Genomic DNA, 14,360 nt, shown 5'->3' on the forward strand with positions numbered 1-14,360 from the left:
CCAAGGAAAACAGACTCAACCTCTCCAATCTATCCTCATAGCTACAGCTCTTTATCCCTGGAATCATTCCGGTGAATCTCTTCTGTACTCTCTTTCACACGGTGGCACAGTGGTTAGCACTGCTGCCTCACAGCGCCAGGGACCCGGGTTCAATACCCGGCTTGGGTCACTGTCTGTGCGGAGTCTGCACGTTCTCCCCGTGTCTGCGTGGGTTTCCTCCCACAGTCCGAAAGATGTGTGGGTTAGGTGGATTGGCCAGGCTCAATTGCCCCTTAGTGTCAGGGGGACTAGCTAGGGTAAATGCATGGGGTTGTGGGGCTGGGACCTGGGTGGGATTGCGGCCGGTGCAGGCTCGATGGGCTGAATGGCCTCCTTCTGCACTGTAGGGATCCTATCCTTCCTCAAGTATGGTGCCCAGGACGGAATGCAGTGCTCCCAGCTGAGGCCCATTCCAGTCAATATCAGGATGCAATGGCTACAAATGAGGCAAAGTCCATCAGGAGGAATATTTGGACAATCCATTTATTGATTTGTGTATTCGGTACAGACAATTCAAATCCGGATGCTGCAAACCGTATGGGAAATAAAAGAAACATTTGTTTTTGTGAAGAACAAACGACACGGAGCTACTTCATTGAATGAACAATCACTAGAAATATATATTACAAAGTTTTCAACACACCGTAGGTACAAATTCACCGGCGCTTGGTGGTGGCAAACCGGGAGTCTTCGATGAGGCCCGACTGGGCTGACAGGGCCTCACCGAGTCCAGCACCAGGACAGAGAGCTAGTCTGCCGACCTTTGACACTGGTATGGTCACGTCACGGGGGTGGGGGGTGGAATTGGGAGAGTGGCGAGAATGAGGGGACCGGCGGTAGAAGGTTGGATTTATTTGGTGAGTGGATAGGAGGCAAGGCCACGGCACACCCAGACGTGACCAGGGTGCACGGGGAAAGGAAAATAAAGGTGCCAGCAGCGAGTGGATCTGCCAAAATGGAGGCCAGTTTGGGGAGGATAATTTTTCAGTTGGACCCTGGCACCTGGGGGGTGGTGGTGGTAGTGGTGGTGGCGGGGGGTGGGAGGGGGGTCGCAGCTGGATCTTTAACCCCCGGCCTTTCCTTTCAGAGGCTGGCTGACTCGATGACCCCCCAACCTTTCACCCCAAGATTTTAATCAAGGAACAAGGAACATTAGTTTGAATGTTTTTGCGACCGTACTTAAAACATGGGGGTGACTCTCACCTCTTGCTACACACTGCGCAACACCACCATCTGCTGGCTGGAAGGGAGATTCCACCTCATCTCCCAACAAAACAATGGCTGATGGGGAAGGAAGATGGCCTCCACTTGGGTCTCCTACGACTGGGTAAATTCAGATCAAACGCTAAGTGTAGGAATAGCCTTCCGTTCTTTATCCCCTCTTCACTTGTCCAGACCCCACCCCGATAAGCGATTAGATCCACAATCATAGAATCCCTACAGTACAGGAGGCCATTTGGCCCATCTGATTGTTATGCGCTGTTACAGTACTCTATAACAAGTATATTGCAGGTCATAAATAAACTATACAAGATTGCATGCAACGCAGATAGCTTTATTAAAAACTGCAGCCAACGCTCAAGTACAATCCCACAGCGCGGGGATCTGGAAAATCCCACCCATGCAGAACTTCAACGGGAATTCCACCTGGACAAATGAATGGGAATCAGTGGACACGACAAACCAATTCCTGGTCTCAAACCCCAACCACCAACTGCCTGGTTTCAACCTTCCCAGGGAAGAGAGTTCCGCATTTAACAGGCTCAGGGATGGCACAGTCCATGCTTGGCCAATGTCAACAGATGGGGCATTAGTGCCAGTCCCCTTAGGTGGGAGAGAGCGTACTGTGCACCATATCATAGAGGAATGTCCAATCCATACTCAACACGGAAGGACCGGGAGAAACAGCTTGGCTTAGGGGGACTCCGCGTTCGCTAATTAAAATGAGGTGTTATTGGGTTCCCCATGTTTGGTGTGAACTGGTCAGTAAGCGCAGTCGTAATTGATGCCAACGTGAAGTTTAATGGCTATTGCTTCTCAGTCAATGTCAAGTGACTGCCTGTTTCGAAACATAAAACCATTTTCAGTGGTGGGGGACCCTTACTGACTTTCTTAGGCCAGGCCACATTGCTAATAAAGCTTATGCAGTGTGTACGTGGGCAGTGTTAACTACTAACAGCCATATATCTAACCTGGTGGAGTTGACAGGGTTAGGGGGATGAGATAAGACACTGGGTTTTGATGGTGCATGTGTGTTTTGGAAGCGGGGTGGGTCGGGGGGACCAGGAGGAAGGACAATGGTAAGATACTGAAGAGGTTCAGGGAGCAAGATAGATTTGAGCGCATCAGAATTTTCTGTCTTGTTTTCAGGTTTCCAGGCTCTTTGTAACAAGATGCGAAGGGCCTACCTGGGTGCTTTAGCCCTTTATCCCTTATTCCCATTGGCGGCGGGATGGAGGGGCAGGAGATTTGAATCCAAGGTGCTGGCCTCGGAGTCAAGTCAACGTCTCTTGGATCTTCTAGAAAAATCCGAGCTTCGTGGCGTGCAAGAAAACAAAACGATCAGCGCACCCTCCGAAATGTGAGAGACAAAATGGCCGACGCGGAGTTGAGCTTCAGCAGGAGGGAAAGGTTTGATCGTCTGGAAAAGCTGTCGGGTTGCCAACCCTGCACGGAATCTCCAGTGGTGTTTAAAAAAAATAGTTGTGATTGTAATGACTTTAATCTGGCAATTGAGGTGGGCCAGTTAGAATATGAACTCCCTCCAAATTGATGGACCAATCAGGGAGCGTCAGTTCCTCTGGCACTCCTAGTGTCGACAGCTAACTGAAAGCTCTCTGTGTGCAGTTGTCAGACTTGCAAACAAAGACATTTTGGTGAAGGGACTTTGGCCTCCGAGGACTTACTGCGGCGATCTTTCTTGAAAAGAAAAACCAAATGAAAACGACCTTTGAACTCCATTTGGAGGTGGGCAAAGTAAACGTTTGATAATCAAGTGTCAGCCAATCGCGTGGCAGGTTAGCTGTTCTCTTTGCCGATTGGCGGGGAGGGCAAGTGCCCTGTGACATGTTGCCTGACCAATGGGGCGAGAGTTCGGGAAGGGTGGGTGGGTCCATCTGATGAGGAGGAATAGCCCAAGCAGAGTTGGCGACCCGAGACATTGCCCTCCTCGGGCCTAGCAAGCTGGAAACACACACGCACACACAAAAATTGACAACGATAAAAAATAATCGATATGTATAATTTTGTTTTAAAAAAAAAGAAGCACCTTGTTTTACCTTTTCCTGAATAACATAAAAACTAAAAAACAGAAAGATATTCGGGTTGAGGGGGGGCGACTTTATGTGAATCTCTCTCGGGGGGGGGGGGGGGTCGAGAGGAAAATGGCGGATTTGAAGTCTTTAACAGATCCACTTGTACAATCTTTCAAAGAAGCTAGGTTGCACGATCTGGGAGTAGTCTGCAGCCCGAAAGATGGCCGCCCTCTCCCCCAAGCCTATCTGCAGCAGGATGTCCATGTCCACCTCTGGCCCCACGGCAATCACCGTTGGCACCACGTCGTGCTTGCGCATGGAGTCCACCGCCTCGCCCAGGCTCCTGTTGCCGCTCGTGCCGTCGGTGATGAAGACGAAGGAGAGCTCGGCCCCCCGCCGGGAAGCCAGGCCCGCCGGGCCCGGCCTCTGGACCAGGTTGCGGATGCCGTAGATGATAGCGGAGCCCACGTTGGAGGAGGAGTCCAGGTAGCTCATGGTGGCCAGGGAGTCGAGGATGGCGGTCTCGTTGTGGCTGAACCCGAAGACCAACTGCTGCTCGTCCTCGCTGCCGTACTGCAGCACGGCAATGCGGGCCCTCATGGCGTCACTGTTGCTCTTGGCCAAATGCAATGAGGTGGCCACTTTCTCGATGAAGTTCCGCATGTGCCTGAAGTTGGTAACGCCCATTCTCTCCGAGCCATCAACCATGAAGACCAGGTCTACGGGCCGCTGCATGCACGGTGCCACAGCAAGCTCTGGAAAAGACACCAAGAGGACATTTTAGAGGGGGCCATTTGTCTGTGCCAACCTTCCCCTCTACCTCAGCAACCCTCATCAGGTGACCCAACTCAGCTCCCAGGGCCTACTGAGTGAGAAAGAAAGAGCCTACGTCAATACATTGCCTTCCACCAATGTTGTCAAGCGCTTCGCAACCAATGAAGTACATTTCTGAAGCATGGAACATGACAGCCAATTTGTACACAGCAAGCTCCCACAAGGGGCAACGGCTAGATCGCAGTCTCGGTGCCCTGATGCTATGTTGGTTCCTCACCAGAGGAAATGGTTTCTCTGGTCCCGGCTGAGGGGGCAGCCCCCCCCCCGCCGCGGGTTTCCCGGCGGAAAGGGGTGCATCAACGGGCAATCCCCCCTCGACAACAGCGGGGGCCAGAAAACCCCGCTGCCAGCCAATAGCAGGCCACCTCCGCGAACCACGGGGCGGATTGCGTGGAAAATCCCGCACCGGTCTAAATCCAGCAAATATGGAATGTGTGACCCCCCCCACCTACCATCTCCCCCGGATCCCAAAGCTTCTGTTTCTGCCAAAAATAAAACTTCTCCTCCTCCTGTCAGCTCACCATGGCCCTGTTTCATTCCCTGCCCAACGCCAGTCTATCACTCCACTGTCAGATTTTTCATGAACCCTCAGTGGGTTTTATGAGGGAGAATGTTTCAAGTTTCCATCAGTCCTTGTGCAGAGACTGATATTGCCCCCGAATGATGGAACTCTAATCATCGAGTTCAGCCTCCTTGTTCCTGGTTCCCCCACCAGAGCAAACCCCGTCAACTCCTTCCGAATCGCTGATAGGCCTCAGTCAAATCACCCCTAAACCTTCGAGACTCCAGCCTGAAACCATAGAATCCCTATAGTGCAGAAAGAGGCCATTGAGTCTGCACTGACAACAATCCTACCCAGGCCCTAACCCCATAACCCCACATATTTACCCTGCTGGTCTCCCTGCCACTGAGGGGCAATTTAGCATGACCCCCCCCCCCCACCCCTCCCCCCCTCTCCAAGTCGACACATCTTGGGACACTAAGGCAAATACAGAAAACTGCTGGAAAATCTCAGCAGGTCTGACAGCATCTGTGGAGAGAGAATAGAGCCAACGTTTCGAGTTTGGATGGCCCTTCCTCAGAGCTGAGAGGAAAGAGGGTCAGCAGAGATTTATATTATGAGGGTAAGGAGGGGTGGTGGAATTGGATAAAGGGAATGTAAATGAGTTTACAGAAGACTGAGAAAGTGTCTATTAATATTTTTGTTTCAGATGCCAGCATCCACAGTACTTTGCGTTTATCTTGGGACACTAAGGGTCAATTTAGCATGGCCAATGCACGCAACTTGCATGCCTTTGGAGTGTGGGAGCACCCGGAGGAAACCCACGCAGACATGGGGAGAACGTGCAAACTCCACACAGACAGTGATCCGAGGCCAGGATCGAACCCGGGTCCCTGACGCTGTGAGGCAGCAGTGCTAACCACTGTGCTACCTAGTTTACCCGACCTCTCCTCATCAACTAATTCTTGGAGCCCTGCTAATGTTCTGGTGAGTGTTCCGGTGTTTTACTGAGATCCTGAGGTGCAGAATCCATAATCATAGACAATAGACTCAAGAAAAGTTTCTTCCCTGCTGCTGCCATCAGACTTTTGAATGGACTTACCTTGCATTGAGTTGATCTTTCTCTACACCCTAGCTATGACTGTAACGCTACATTCTGCACTCTCTCTTTCCTTCTCTATGAACGGTATGTTTTGTCTGTATAGTGCGCAAGAAACAATACTTTTCATTGTATATTAATACATGTGACAATAATAAATCAAATCAAATCAATGATCCAAAACCAGGGCTTTTTATTGATGTAACAAAGCTTCCCGCAGGCCCTTCCATATTCTATCCCTACACTTACCATCGGGCTAACAGTCCTCTTGTCTTTTTTTTATTGTTGTTGACCACTACTATTTGAATGATCTGTGTGAGTTGACTCCTAAATCGCTTTGGGCCGCCACTGCCCCTGGTTTTTAAAACACTAAAATAATACTCAGCCACTTCAGAGGGGCAGCTCAACGTCAACCACATTGCTGTGGATTCAGACTCACATGTAGGCCAGGCCGGGTGAACAGATGAACTCACACTTAACTGTCTTGAGATCCTTTTGACACAGTCTACTCACTTAATCTATCAATGCTTCATTGTGATGTTCTACACCAGCCCACACGGTGCCACCTCTCTCTGTTTATCAGCAAGCTTGGATGGTATAGGGATGTGCACGATGGTTGGAACTGTTTGGCTCAACTCTGCTGTGTTATCCAAGTCACTAATAAACATAGACGGCACGGTGGCACAGTGGTTAGCACTGCTGCCTCACAGCGCCAGGGACCCGGGTTTGATCCCAGGCTTGGGTCACTGTCTGTGTGGAGTTTGCATGTTCTCCCCGTGTCTGCGTGGGTTTCCTCCGGGTGCTCCGGTTTCCTCCCACGGTCCAAAGATGTGCGGGTTAGGTTATGCTAAATTGACCTTGGTGTCAGGGGATTAGCAGAGTAAATATGTGGGGTTATGGGAATAGGAGCTGGGTGGGATTGTGGTCGGTGCAGACTCGATGGGCTGAATGGCCTCCTTCTGCACTGTAGGGATCCTATAATGAATTGTTGAGGCCCCAACATAGGTCCTTGTGGACACCACTTCTCATTTAGGTGAAGGCAGTGGCCTAGCTTAGTGCTAATGACTTTGGGTTAGTAACCAGAGGCCCCAGGCTGATGCGTTGGGAACACAGGTTCAAATCCCACCATGGCAGCGGGTGGAATTTAAAATCAATTCATAAATCTGTAATTAAAATCTTGGGCTGAGTTTTCCCGTCTCGCCCACCACGGGAATCGCAGCGGGCGGGACACAGACCATGCAAAGGTCCATTGACCTTGGGTGGGGTTTTCCAGTCTCGTGGCAAGCGCGGCTGGAAAATCCTACCCCTAGTCTGATTGTCAATTGAGGGAAAACCCATCTGGCTCGCTAATGTCCTTCAGAGAAGGAAATCTGCCATTCTTTACCTGGCCTGGCCTACATGTGAGTCCAGATCCACAGTGATGTGGTTGACGTTTAACTCTGAAATGGCCGAATGAGACACTCAGTTGAGGGGCAATTAAGGAGGGACAATAAATGCTGGTCTTGCCAGCGACGCCCACATCCCATAAAAGATTGGAGGGAAATTCAAGCACTTCTAACCTCTGTCTTCAAGTCACTCCTAAACCCGGGTCAAAAGGTTGCCATCAGTTTTAATGAAAGAAAACTGTCTCTTTTGTGGAACCTTGTCTCATGCCTTCTGGATATCCGTGTAAACTCCATTCCCCTGTCTGCTAATTACTTCCTCACACAACTCAATGTTCAAATGAACTTCCAACAACCTCCCTCAGGCCAGCTTCAGATGTTCTGTCAGTCGATACTTGGAGAACTACCCTGCATCAGATGTTAGGGGTGGCACGGTAGCACAGTGGTTAGCACTGCTGCTTCACAGCTCCAGGGACCTGGGTTCGATTCCCGGCTCGGGTCACTGTCTGTGTGGAGTTTTCACATTCTCCTCGTGTCTGCGTGGGTTTTCTCCGGGTGCTCCGGTTTCCCCCCACAGTCCAAAGATGTGCGGGTTAGGTTGATTGGCCATGCTAAAATTGCCCCTTAGTGTCCTGAGATGTGTAGGTTAGAGGGATTAGCGGGTAAAATATGGAGGGATATGGGGGTAGGGCCTGGGTGGGATTGTGGTCGGTGCAGACTCGATGGGCCAAATGGCCTCTTTCTGCACTGTAGGGATTCTATGATTCTATGAGCTGCTCTACATTTTCCTGATTTCTCTCCTTCATCTTTCTTCGTCGCATTTGCAACTTCCCAATCCCAGAAGGGCCAATTCCCCAAACGAGGGTCCTTCGGAATGTTTTGGCTGACGTATCCGTCATTCACTCAGCTACTTCCTTCCAGATTCTGGTGTTGAGGCGGCTGACGGCTTGTACTCTTTTCTCACCTATAGCAATGGGGTAATGGGGAGGGAGGGATGTATAAATGAACACACGGACCCAAGGTGAGGTAGGAACAAAGGAACAGGAGTGAGGCCATTCAGCCCATTGAGCCTGCCCCGCCATTCAATATGATCACGGCTGATCCGACACTTCAATGCTTTTTACTAATCCTCTAACCCTTTAGGTTAATGTTAATCAGAATCTATCAATCTCGGCGTTAAACACACTCAGTGACTGAGCTTCCACAGCTCTCTGGGTAGCGAATCCCAAAGATTCACCACCCTCCGTGTAAAGAAATTTCTCCTTATCCCGATCCCAAGTGGCTTCCCCCTTATTGTGAAATTGTGCCCCCTGGTTCCCGACTCCCTGGCCAAGGGGGAAACATCTTACCCGCATCTCCCCTGTCTATTCCTTGAAGTATTTTGTAGGTTTCAATGAGATCTCCTCTCATCCTTCGAAACTCCAGAGAATACAGACCCAGTTTTCCCAATCTCTCTCCATAGGACAGTCCCGCCATCCCCGGAACAAGTCTGGTGAACCTTCGCTGCGCTCCCTCTACGGTAATAATATCCTTTCTGATGTAAGGGAACCAAAACCACGCACAGTACTCCAGGTGTGGTCTAACCAATCTCCTATACAACTGAAACAAGACCTCACTATCCCTGTACTCAAATCCTCTTGTGATAAAGGCCCACATTCCATTAACCTTCCTAATAGCTTGCTGCACCTGCATGCTAACCTTCAGTGACTTATAGACAAGGACACCCAGGTCCCTCTGCACATCCACACTTTCCAATTTCTTACCATTCAGGAAATACTCTGCACACTTGGTTCTTAAGGAACATCTGGATAATGGGCATTGCCTCCAATTGGATTGCACGATGAGCAGTCCAGACATTTCTACTTAGCAAACTGAGTCACTTCTCCCAGAATTTGGGGAAAGCAAGACAGATGTCCTCTCTCGAGGTTTCTAATACCATAGCTGACATAATCCACTCACAGTGGCAACGGATTGAATCCCGAATAACACAGCTGTGGAATCATCCTAATTCAGATTCGGGATTTCTCTCCCAATGGGAGAGCTGAAACATCGTTCAGTCACTTTGCTCAACCTCCTCATAGAATCCCGACAGTGCAGAAGGAGGCCATTCAGCCCATCGAGTCTGCACTGACAACAATCCCATCCAGGTCCTCTCCCCGTAACCCCACATATTTACCCTCCTAGTCCCCCTGATAAGAAGGGTCAATTTAGCACGGCCAATCCACCTAACCCGCACATCTTTGGAGTGTGGGGGGAAACCGGAGCACCCAGAGGAAACCCATGCAGACACGGGGAGAACATGCAAACTCCACACAGACAGTGACCCAAGCCGGGAATCGAACCTGGGTCCCTGGCACCGTGAGGCAGTAGTGCTAACCACTGTGCCACCGTGCCGCCCAAGATTGAGAAAGCAGAGCCTTTGTGAATAAACTCAGCCGGTACGGTATTTGAACCCATACTGTTGGTGTCACTCTGCATCACCAACCGGCTGTCCAGCCAGCTGAGCTAAACTGACCAGGCTGCCCTGATGAAGGGTTGCAGGGGGCAGTGAGAATGGGTTGGAATGTCTCCTCCCGTCACCTCACTCAGGATGTCCACGGTTGGCCTACATGAGATTGTGGGTGGTACAAAAAATAAAATGTATTTATTAGTCACAAGTAGGCTTACATTAACGCTGCAATGAAGTTACTGTGAAAATCCCCTAGTCGCCACACTCAGGCGCCTGTTCGGGTACACTGAGGGAGAATTTAGCATGGCCAATGTACCTAACCAACATGTCTTTCAGATTGTGGGAGGAAACCGGAGCACCCAGAGGAAACCCACGCAGACACGGGGAGAACGTGCAGACTCCACACAGACAGTGACCCGAGGCTGGAATTGAACCCGGGTCCCTGGCGCTGTGAGGCAGCAGTGCTATCCACTGTGCCACCCTCAGGAGGGAATTCTTTTGCTGTTTGTTCTTTATCTGTTGTCCTCATATTAACATAGAAAATATGAATAGACGGAACCATGGAAGTTCCGGAGGGATCCATACACCAGGGTTGTCAAAATAATCCCCAACATCCCACCACGCAATGCCTTTAGAATAATGCCCTCTCACTAATGGCTCTGATATCTACTCAATACAACCCAACCCCAGTTCAGACCCAACCTTCTGAGCGTGGTGTTGTTTGGTGTTGATTAGGAGCTCTGTCTTGGCACTGCCAAAATAAATGGGTGCAGCTCCAACAACACTCGAGAAGCTTGACACCATCCAGGACAAAGCGAGCCGTTTGAGTGCTACCCCTTCCACAAACATTCACTCCCTCCACCACCAACGAATAGTGGCAGCCATGTGTACCATCTACAAGATGCGCTGCAGGAACTCACCAAGGCTTCTTAGGCAGCCTTCCAAACCCACAACCCCATACCATCTAGAAGAACAACAGCAGAAGATACAAGGGAATACTACCATCTGGAGGTTCCCCTCCAAGTCACTCACCATCCTGACTTGGAAATATAATCGGCCGTTCCTTCAGTGTCACTGGGTCAAACTCCCTCCCTAACAGCACTGTGGGTGTACCTACACCACATGGACTGCAGCGGGTTCAAGAAAGCAGCTCACCACTACCTTCTCCAGGGGCAATTAGGAATGGGCAATAAAGGCTGGCCCAGCCAGCGATGCCCACCTCTTGGAAATGAATTTAAAATGAAAGAAACCTCTTTTCCGCTCGCCACGTGCCACTCGCCTTTTAATAAGGGCATCTGGGGAACCAAGATCCAAGCTCGGGGTTGGCAGGAAGGCCATTGGCAGCTGGTGGCACAGTGGTTAGCACTGCTGCCTCACAACACCAGGGACCTGGGTTCAATTCCCGGCCTGGGTCACTGTCTGTGTGGAGTTTGCACTTAGAACATAGAACATAGAACAGTACAGCACAGAACAGGCCCTTCGGCCCACAATGTTGTGCCGAGCTTTATCTGAAACCAAGATCAAGCTATCCCACTCCCTATCATCCTGGTGTGCTCCATGTGCCTATCCAATAACCGCTTAAATGTTCCTAAAGTGTCTGACTCCACTATCACTGCAGGCAGTCCATTCTACACCCCAACCACTCTCTGCGTAAAGAACCTACCTCTGATATCTTTCCTATATCTTTCACCATGAACCCTATAGTTATGCCCCCTTGTAATAGCTCCATCCACCCGAGGAAATAGTCTTTGAACGTTCACTCTATCTATCCCCTTCATCATTTTATAAACCTCTTTTAAGTCTCCCCTCAGCCTCCTCCGCTCCAGAGAGAACAGCCCCAGCTCCCTCAACCTTTCGTCATAAGACCTACCCTCCAAACCAGGCAGCATCCTGGTAAATCTCCTCTGCACTCTTTCCAGCGTTTCCACATCCTTCTTATAGTGAGGTGACCAGAACTGCACACAATATTCCAAATGTGGTCTCACCAAGGTCCTGTACAGTTGCAGCATAACCCCACAGCTCTTAAACTCCAACCCCCTGTTAATAAAAGCTAACACACTATAGGCCTTCTTCACAGCTCTATCCACTTGAGTGGCAACCTTTAGAGATCTGTGGATATGGACCCCAAGATCTCTCTGTTCCTCCACAGTCTTCAGAACCCTACCTTTGACCCTGTATTCCACATTTTTCTCCCCGTGTCTGCGTGGGTTTCCTCCGGGTGATCCGGTTTCCTCCCACAGTCTGAAAGACGTGCTGGTTAGGAGCATTGACCCAAACAGGCGCCAGAGTGTAGCGACTAGGGGAATTTCACAGTAACTTCATTGCAGTGTTAATGCAAGCCTTACTTGTGAGGAATAAATAAACTTTAAACCTCACTTTTAGGTTCCCGAACTGAATTAGATGGCTGGTGAACCTGGAACACCCATGTTAGGCAGTCCCCCCTCCATGAGGTAGCGCTCAGGCCCTTGAAGTCTGAGCAACTCATTCCTCTATGTGCTTCTGTCTCCTGAATGCTGGTTTGTCCTGACTGAACTTTGTGGGGGATTTGGATAAAGTTTCTTCTTGCTGCTAGATCAATCTGAGATCAGAACACCGAGGTGGGTTCGTATCAGCAACTACAGATATCTGTACATCAGTGGGAATGTGGATATGGGCCTCTCTCCTATATCCCTGGCTCCATGTACACTGTAGGCCCCAAAGTCCTTATCTCCCCCCTGTCCTCCTTCCCTCTAACCTCCCTCTGCTCCTCGCTGTATAACAGTTGGAGTGGGGATTGAGTTGAGTCCAATATGAATCATAAACGAAATTCCAAACTCCAGGTCTAACGGCATCTTGAACCTGCAAGAGGGAAGACAGGTTGTCCCGTTAGATTGCTATCCGTAAATCAGGAAGTTGCAGATGGATCCTGACCTGCACCAATGCCTAACCTGTTCATTCCTCCATCCCAGGAGCTGACTGACCTGTCATGCATTTCCGCCGCGTCTTGCTTTATGCTTTGACTATTGGGCCGTGTGAAGGAACAAACACTGTCTTCTGTAAAATTCACATCTGATCGGCCACAGCCAATGCAGGACAGGGACTGGATTTGCACGGGCCATACCATTGAGCAGAAGGTCTTAGGGGTTGGGATCCCGATAACTAAGATCCTTGAATAAGTGCATTTCTTGGCTGTGACGTAGAAACATAGAAACTAGAAGCAGGAGGAGGCCATTCGGCCCTTTGAGCCTGCTCCTCCATTCATTTTGATCATGGCTGATCATCAAATTCAATACCCTGATCCCCCTTCCTCCCATATCCCTCGATCCCTTTAGCCCCTAGAGCTATATCTAATTTATTCTTGAAATCACACAACGGGCCTGATTTTACCATTTTGAGCCTAAGTGCCGAATCCGGGCGTTGAATAGATCCGCGCCTGGAATCCTCTTTCCAGCGCGCCCATACGCGTTTTGCCGGTTCCGGTCCGATTCGCACTGTGGGCGGAGCTTAGCGTGGCGGACCGATTGGAGCTCTGAACTGCGCATGCGGAGTTAGAAATAAATCTGACAGAGCGCGCCCGGGTGCGAAAGAAAAAAAAGCAGAAAGCAGAGAGCGGAGAGAGTGGCTCTCTGACGATCATCCTCTGGTCGGGCGGGGGCGGGGGGGGGGTGGGGTGTGGGACTCAGATCATCCTCTGGTCGGTGGGGGGGGGAGTTCCGCTGCCAGTCTGCGGCCGATCGGTGGGGAGGGAGGGGGCAGGGGGGTTCCGCCGCCACTCTGCGGGCGATCCCTCCCCCCCACCGGAGGAACGAATCCCTCCTGCCGGAGTGGACGTGCGGCCATGCCATCCCACAAAACCTTCAGGAAGAAGCGATTCCTCGCTAAGAAGGTGAAGCAGAACCGGCCGATTCCACAGTGGATCCGCATGAAAACCGACTACAAGATCAGTACAAGTCCAAGAGGAGACACTGGAGAAGGACCAGGCTGGGCCTGTAAAGGGATCCACCATCACTGGTACACTACCAGCCACAGATTACTCTTCCCTGCAGGGGCAAGAGAGCGGGAGAGATGGCTGTGGCTGGTAGTGTACCAGTGATGGCGGATCCCTTTACAGGCCCAGCTTGGTCCTTCCCCAGTGTCTCCTCTTGGACTTGTACTGATCTTGTAGTCGGTTTTCATGCGGATCCACTGTGGAATCGGCCGGTTCTGCTTCACCTTCTTAGCGAGGAATCGCTTCTTCCTGAAGGTTTTGTGGGATGGCATGGCCGCACGTCCACTCCGGCAGGAGGGATTCGTTCCTCCGGTGGGGAGGAGGGATCGCCCGCAGAGTGACGGCAGAACCCCCCTGCCCCCTCCCTCCCCACCGCAGACTGGCAGCGGAACCTTCCCCGACCAGAGGATGATCTGGGTCCCACCCACCCCCCCTCCCAGAGGATGACCTGGGTCAGAGAGCCATTGCAGTCTCTGACCCCGCTCTTCGGAAGCTGCAGCGACGACTTCAGACTTTTATTCTGCAGGTCGCTTACAGCGCGGATGCGGAACGGGCCAGAAGATGGTAAAGTGGGATTTGGCGGTAGGGTTGGGCGTGCGGTTCATTAAGTCGATTTAACTGCATGCAAATGCATTTAAATCGTCGGACCGCCCGATTTGGGCACGGGCCGGACCCGCGCCCAAATCGGTGTCGGTAAAGCCGCGATCTGCTCGGATTCGGGTGCAGATCGCGGTATAGGCCCAACGCCCAACTTTACCGCGATTTCGGGCGCGAAGTTTTGGTAAAATCAGGCCCAATGTTTTGGCCTCAACTATTTTCTGTGGCAGTGAATTC

The 14,360-nt window shown here is 50.9% G+C and overlaps 1 protein-coding gene across 1 annotated transcript in view; it reads right to left on the reverse strand.

Moving 5' to 3' along the window:
- Positions 1-496: 496 nt before the first annotated feature.
- col6a2 (collagen, type VI, alpha 2) overlaps positions 497-14,360 on the reverse strand; it is a 98,237-nt gene continuing 84,373 nt past the window's right edge. Inside the window, exon 29 of the mRNA XM_078228910.1 lies at positions 497-4,048. Coding sequence (XP_078085036.1) covers positions 3,441-4,048 — 608 coding nt within the window. The 3' untranslated portion in view covers positions 497-3,440. The remainder of the gene's footprint in view (positions 4,049-14,360) is intronic.

This window comes from Mustelus asterias, chromosome 14 (genome assembly GCF_964213995.1).
Source record: "Mustelus asterias chromosome 14, sMusAst1.hap1.1, whole genome shotgun sequence".
NCBI lineage: Eukaryota > Metazoa > Chordata > Chondrichthyes > Carcharhiniformes > Triakidae > Mustelus > Mustelus asterias.